Raw genomic sequence first — 7,525 nt, 5'->3', positions numbered from 1 at the left:
AGACACTTTCCACGATATTATTTATGTATTTATATAATAATATAAATAATATACCGTCAAGTCGGATAATTTATCACAGGATGTTGAGAAAAAGGTGGTTTCAATTAAAACACATTCCTACTGGTAAAGGCAGTCGTCACACTACTGACATTACTGGTGTATATTAGGTGCTGTGTCAGAACATGTGCGATTATGGATCACTGCAGCAGTTGTGGGACCTCCGTCTGAGTGAGCAGCATCGTCTCACGTAGGTAATGCTGTAATTGTACCAATTCGATCAATAACCTCGCGACTAAACCAGGCTCCGCTGAATGTATGAGGCATGACATTCCGCTGTTAGCGGGTGTCCGAACCCTACTCACAGAGTACATTCCACGCTCCCTGTGTTGGCTGTACGACTGACGTACAACCCACCAAACTTGGCGGCGAGGGAACTAGGTTGTGTTGCGAGATGAGGTGACGTTTGAGTGTGCGAGTCAAACTTAAGCCATTTGTGACTAGAGGTCAGGAACACATCGTCTCAATGAGGAGGCACCAGGAGGTACAAAACAACCACAGACGTCACGCAGGTTTGTAGGTGAACACAAACAGAAGTAGTCTATTTATTAAATGGTATACGTCTTAAAAGAGAGGAGGTAGGTTAGAGACTAAGACATTTGCCGTCAGAGCATTAATTTTTGGTTGTAAGTTCGTACTACTTACGCGTACTCGTTGAATCTACGTCCCACCGGAGTTGGAAAAAACTTGGTTCTAGAATGAAAATTTCAACGGTCAGACGGCTCTAGATGGATCAGTTTATCTCTCACCCCCCCCCCCCCCCCCGACCCCCACGATCGCTTGACAAGTTAGAGCCCGCCTCGGACGACGACAGCCCCTGTGCCACCCCTGGAGAAACCCAGTTGAAGTTACGTGACGGGAAAATTTTGGTATTTTTTAATTCCCGCCACTGCCCGCGGCAGTCGCTTAACTCGACGAGGAAACTGCATGGCCGACAAGACAACCTAAGAGGTCTAAGGATGTCTACCGGTCAGGCGCCTCCCCCTTTTTATGTATCCGGATGGCCTTCGATTTTTTTCGCACGTTTGCCCTGCCACCAAGGGTACCTTTGTTTTGAATTTTATAATTGTACTTTTGTTTTAAGTAGAAAATTTTAATCACAAAGTCCTTCACAAGTAAGAACAAAAGTTAAAATGAAGACCACAGAAACATGAATACAATAACCACATGAGGCATACATTTAAGGTCAACATAAAAACAAAACACAGACCACGTGGAGTCCTGAAAGGAACAAACATAATAACAGAATACATCACACACATTTCAAATAGAAATAAAAGCCAATGTAAAAAGATAGGTCTTCAGTAGTTTTTTAAAAGCTTCTACAGAGACTGCAGAGTGGATGACTATAGGGAGAGAGTTCCACAGTGTTGGAGCTCCAGCTGAAAGGCACGGTCACCTTTCGTTTATGGACGAGACCGTGGGACAGCCAGTAGGCCCTGGTCTGAAGACCTAAGTGACCTACTGCAATGTAAGGATGGAGAAGGTCACATATATACTCCAATACATTTCCACGCAGGGCTCTACATGTAATAACTGCTAATATGCAAGTTAATTAACAACTAGTTGATGGTGAATTTCTGTACCTTAATATAAAGTGTTACCTATTTTTGAAAAACAGTATAATAGTGGACCTTAAAAGATCATTTCATAAAACTACCATTGGACGTGATAACAAAGTTGTCAGCCAATGGGGAGTAGTGGATGTGATAGGAATACAATTATAATGAAACAAATAAGCATATATATGTAGTGCCATTCTTTGCTTTAATTGTATTTAGGTAGGANCACTTGTTCTTTTACCAGCTGTATTCACCTTGCAGCTGCAACTTTGTTGCTTTTATCCTGGATAAAGTGTTTAAGTCATGGATGTTTAAAGTTTAACTTCTTCATATTTGACTAATATTATAGTTGACTTTTCATTCAGGAAGTATGACGCTGCGCTGTCAGTACGCTTCTCCATGTTTGTGATTGGTCGAATGCTCCAGATACCACCCCTTTTTTGTGAATGCGCACCTAACTAGATAGGAAACAGCTGGCTTGGGCGAACGAGTTGATCGCCAGCGTTGTAGGACAGTTTAGCGAGAGCGCGTATGTTNGGGAGCACATGCGTTAATTTTTTTAACGCGTTAATTTTTGTTTCATTAATTAATCTTAATTAACGCGTTAAAGTCCCGGCCCTAATAATAATACATTTATTTAGTATAGCACCTTTCACAGAAATAGATTTCACAAAGTGCTTCACAAGTAATAACAAAAGTTAAAATGAATACAATAACTACATGAGGCATACATTTAAGGTCAACATGAAAACAAAACCACGTGAAATCCTGAAAGGAACAAACATAATAACAGAACACACAGAAATAAAAGCCAATGTAAAAAGATGAGTCTTCAGTCGTTTTTTAAAAGCTTCTACAGAGACTGCAGAGTGGATGACTATAGGGAGAGCGTTCCACAGTGTTGGAGCAACCAATTGAAATGCACGCTTTCGTTTTTAAACGAGACCTTGGGACAGCCAATAGGCCCTGGTCTGAAGATCTAAGTAACCTAGTGGCGAGGTAAGGATGGAGAAGGTCACATATATTCCGGTGCATGTCCACGTAGGGCTCTATGTAATAACCAGAACCTTCAAATCAATTCTAAGACGAGTTGGGAGCCAATGTAAGGATTTTAAAATGGGTGTAATGTGTGTCATCCTGCTTGACCTGGTTAACAGTCTGCCAGCAGCATTCTGGACCATTTGTAGACGGTTGAGAGATGACTTGCTGAGACACGTGAAAATGGAGTTACAATAATCCAGCCAGGATGATATAAAAGCATGAATGATAATTTCAAGCTGCGCTAATGACACAACAGACCTGAGCTTTGCAATATTTCTGAGATGGAAAAAGCATGTACGGGTCAGTGATTTAACATGCTGATCAAAATGCATTGCCTGATCAAATGTCACACCAAGATTTCGTAGATTGGACCGAACAGCTGAGGAAAGGGACCCTATACTCTTTGCAACTTTCGGAGCTATACTGTCTGACGCAATGATGAGACCCTCTGTTTTGTCTGCATTAAGCTGCAAGAAGTTGTTAGACATCCAGTCCTTAATGGTATTTAGACAGTTGCTGCCACAATAGCTGCCTACTGCTCCTAGAACCAGGGTTGGTTGAGTGCAGGGACTACATTTCACTGTGTGCAATGTTGTGTAGATATAGAAATGTGTGACGATTAAAGGAGCCCTTTTATGCTTTATGAGGTGTGCCCCCGCCTGTAGTGTGTTATATAGGTATTTGTGCATGTAAATGGCCTGCAAAGTCTAAAATCCCAAAGTTCCCTCCCAGAGGTATTTTCTCTCCCACACCCACACACCCCCACAACCACCCCATGCCACAAACGCCTCCGTTGGATTCCTTTGTTTACTTCCGTAACATAGTGACATCACTAAATAACACTCGCCCTTTTATTGGCTTGTGCACCAACACATTGTGCGTGATAGGCTAAGGGGCAGGACATCTAAGCGGTTAACCAATCACAACAGAGCAGAATAGCTAACCAATAATGCACCTTTTTGAGCATTAAAGCATGCAAACATGTGACAGTACAGACACTAAATACATGTTTTGACAATTAGCATAATATGTCCTCCTTAAAGTAGAAACTCATACAGATCCTTCAATTTAATTTCTCATAACATTTTTAATTACAAAGTTAATCATTTAAGGTTCAAGCTTTTTTGTTCCCTTTTTAATAACGGCCTCCATTTTTTTTAAATGACCGGGGTGATAGCTCCTCACTAACTGTGACCTCTCCTCTAAGGTGGTAAGGGCATTTTGGACGTGCAGCCTCACTGGGTATCGGCGCTGGCTTGGCCTGAAGAGGAAGCAGAGTCTTTGTGGTGCGGGGAACCAAAGGACATGCTGTTGGTGGGACGAATGGACGGGTCTCTGGGCCTCATCGAGGTGCTGGACACCTCCAGCATGCACCGCACCGAGCTGGAGCACTGCTACAGGAAGGATGGTAGGGAAAGGGAGCTTTTAATAAGGGCTACATCTATGTATTTCTCTGGGAATGTGTTCGACTAAGACAGTCTAAAGGACAGATTGTCAGAAGTGTAAAACTGCATCCGTTAAAGTGAGTTGTTCTTCCTCCCTCAGTGGCAGTGATGCACATTGCTTGGTACAGTGAGGACAAGCCTTTCGCTGTGGGCTACGCAGATGGCAAGCTGCTGATAGGGTCCAAAGAGCCCTTAGAAAAAGGAGCCATCGTAGTCATTGATGCACACAAGGTAAACTATTTTGACTTATTTCTACTCTTTCTTGAAGTTCCCCTCAGGACTGACTCCTCTGCATGTTGTTTTCCCAGGAGTCGATCACCAGCATGAAGTGGAGTCCCACGGGTCAGATCCTGCTGACCTGTGCCAAAGAGGAGACGGTGAAGCTGTGGGCCAGTCCGGACCCTCACTCTGACTCCGACTCAGGTTCTGGTTGGCGCTGCCTGCAGAGTCTGAGACACCCCTCCCCTGTTAACGGTGTGGCCTGGTGCAGCCTGCTGGGGCGTGGCCCAAAGACCCTCAACATGTTAGCCATGTAGGTTGTCTACAAAAACTTGATTACACTCACTGATTGGATGAATGGTTATGAGATGTCTCTTCACATCCTACACTTATGTTGCCATCATCCTTTAAATGAGTTCCTTCAAAATGCCTGTCTACCGTTTTGTCTTTGGTAATGTGACAATATTGCTGTCTGTCTACAAGAAGGTATAGAGTCATTATGAGCAGAAAATGGGCAATATTCTCAAAGGCTCTTTTATGTGCTAGATGTGATGTAAAGTAACTAAGTACATTTACTTAAGTATTGTACTTGGGTACAGTTTTGAGGAACTTTCCCTTTATTGCTTGTTTCAATTTGAATCCAAATTGGCTTCTCCTCCACTAAATCATTAATGATCTGTTATCAAATCTTAATACGAGTTACTTTAAACATTTTTTAAGTTTTTCTTACAGCTATAGCAGTAATATGCTGCAGTGCATCGGTAATAATATTCATATAATATAAATAACTACCAACTGTTATAACTCTGAATTGGACCATTCTGCTGCAACAACAAATACTTTGAGTTGAACACTTTCAATGAAAAAGAGTGGTGTTGCTTATTTTACTTCATTCAATGATCTGATTACCTACTCCAAATATGGATTTAACTGTATCGGCTTATTTACAACAGTAACTTAACATTCAAACAGGCCCATTTGAAATGTTTTAAGTTGCATTCTCAAGGAAACATTTTCATTCTCATCTGTGGTATCCTTTTTAACACATAGATGATATATTTACATGAAATACTATTTATTGTGGGTTTTAATGTGTCTCTGTGTATTTTCAGATGCTGCCAAAATGGCCTGGTCTCAGTCTGGACTGTTCCTCAAAACATCTGCAATTACCCAGAATCCGTTTCCTCTGAGTTGGAGGGATGGTGGGAGAATGAAGCAAAACCCAGATTCATGGTACATATTCATAAATAATAACCTGAGATGATGTTTTTCTTTTATTAATTTGCAATACTACTTTTGTAATGGAGGCAAGCTTATGTATTCCTGTACGTTTGATGAAGGATTGAGGGCATTTTGTCTTGGCTTCTTGATATTTCTGACACCTGTTTTATCTCTTCACACAAACATAGAGTCGTAGGAGAAAAGAAGCTGCATTCTTCCACTCACCTGCTGTCACTGTGTTGCAGTCTTCCCGGTGGTCAGGTAAAGGTGCAACGTGTGTTTTCCAGCTGAAGGGCCACATCACCCCGGTGAGAACGCTGGCCTTCAGCCCCGATGGTCTGGCTCTGGCATCTGGAGGAGTGGGAGGCCTTATGAACATCTGGTCCCTGAGGGTAAGATACAAACAGAAATGCAAATACTGCAGGTAAAAGTCGTATGCATTGAAGAACAAATGATTTAATTCAAATTCATCTTACTATCTAACTGGTTCATCTTGTGTTTGTGTGTCTAACAGGACGGCTCAGTGCTCCAGTCAGTAGTAGCCGGTTCAGGTGCAATCCAAAATATAGTCTGGATCCCAGATGTAGGTGTTGCTGTCTGCTCCAATAGGTCAAAGGTACGTTATCTTAGCCTGATGTGTATTTTTCATGTTTCTATCGGCATCACTGAATCTTTATTGTCTCTCTGGTCTGATAAATTCCAGGATGTGCTGGTTGTGAACTGCTCCAAAGACTTCATGGTATCCAACCATGTGCTGGCCACTTGCCGCACCGCCCTGAAGAAGCAGGGCGTGGTCGGCCTCAGCATGGCACCCTGCATGAGGGCCTTCCTGGAGAGACTGCCTGTCATACTGCAGGAGCAGTACGCCTACGAGAAGGTATAGGGACAGTTTTGTATCTATAGCCTCACAACATTTAATACATTATAGTATTTAATAACCTAGATATGTACAAGACCAAACACAGTTTGAACTTTTTTTTAGCACAAAGGGTTTTAGATCTAAGTAATTCAAAGCATTTGCTATGTTATTATTACTCCTTTATCTTTTACCATAAGCATGCAATAATGGCCCATTTCTCAAAATCTTTGAAAGTACAACCATATTGTATATTTACACTACATCCAGCTAATGGCAGCTTTTAACCTACTGTAAATAACAACATCCCTCCAGCCTCTCTAGCCCTGTGTAATGGTAACCTGATAATACACCTGTTATATTACTTAGTCAACAATAAACATCCAACACACTGTAGCCCATGTTAATAATTAACATGTGCTTTTATCACGTCAGCCAGCAGATGGTGGCAGTGGAAAGTCTAATATCATGTTACCTGATCATTATATAGTCATGTCAGTGGTGATAGCAAAACATTTATTGATCAGTATGTTTAACACAGTTGAGTTTTTAGAAGCTTTTTGAATGTTGGGAGATATTATTTTCCCAATATACACAACATTAAGAATCCCCAATGCCTAGATGCTGGTCTTTTTAAAACATACCAGTGTTTCCCCTAGGATGGAGTCATAGCAGCGGTGCCAAGGCACGTGGGCCCAGCATAATGTGAGCGCGGAGCGCGTGGAATTTTTTAGTGCGTGCGAAGTGCGCCCCGCCAATTTCTTTCTATGTGTCAGCACAAGAAAGGCTCTTGAGGCCTAGTACCAGGGCCGGTTCTAGACAATTTACTGCCCTAGGTGAGATTTTAGGCGACATTTTATATAAAGAATAAATAAAAAATCTCTACAAAAGACAAATACACTGCAAAAACAGAAACTTATTGACATAGGTAATATAAGTCAAAATGGCTTCAAATGTATTCAGTATTGTATAAACATGTTTGAATTGGGGGGTGGACGTCACATCCTCTAGGGAGGTCCGGGGGTATGCTCCCCCGGGAATTTTTTTTTTTTAACATTTTACAGTAAAATACTTCAATCTGGTGCACTTTGAGCACACAATTACTAGAGACCTGATCTAGGGGG

General features: G+C 41.8%; 2 protein-coding genes across 2 annotated transcripts in view; both read left to right on the top strand.

Annotated features, from left to right (window-relative positions):
• The window catches only part of LOC104965166 (gamma-aminobutyric acid receptor subunit beta-1-like), a 417,189-nt gene that overhangs the window by 380,409 nt on the left and 29,255 nt on the right, over positions 1-7,525 (top strand). The window lies entirely within an intron of this gene.
• The window catches only part of herc1 (HECT and RLD domain containing E3 ubiquitin protein ligase family member 1), a 99,737-nt gene that overhangs the window by 73,957 nt on the left and 18,255 nt on the right, over positions 1-7,525 (top strand). The window contains exons 31-37 of the mRNA XM_010794105.1: positions 3,868-4,068; positions 4,206-4,336; positions 4,414-4,637; positions 5,437-5,557; positions 5,734-5,937; positions 6,060-6,161; positions 6,249-6,422. Coding sequence (XP_010792407.1) covers positions 3,868-4,068; positions 4,206-4,336; positions 4,414-4,637; positions 5,437-5,557; positions 5,734-5,937; positions 6,060-6,161; positions 6,249-6,422 — 1,157 coding nt within the window. The remainder of the gene's footprint in view (positions 1-3,867; positions 4,069-4,205; positions 4,337-4,413; positions 4,638-5,436; positions 5,558-5,733; positions 5,938-6,059; positions 6,162-6,248; positions 6,423-7,525) is intronic.

This window comes from Notothenia coriiceps, unplaced genomic scaffold, assembly GCF_000735185.1.
Source record: "Notothenia coriiceps isolate Sejong01 unplaced genomic scaffold, NC01 NC01_scaffold00037244, whole genome shotgun sequence".
NCBI classification, from domain to species: Eukaryota; Metazoa; Chordata; class Actinopteri; order Perciformes; family Nototheniidae; genus Notothenia; species Notothenia coriiceps.
Note: the sequence above shows the minus strand (reverse complement) of the source record. Positions and strands in the feature narration are given on the sequence as shown.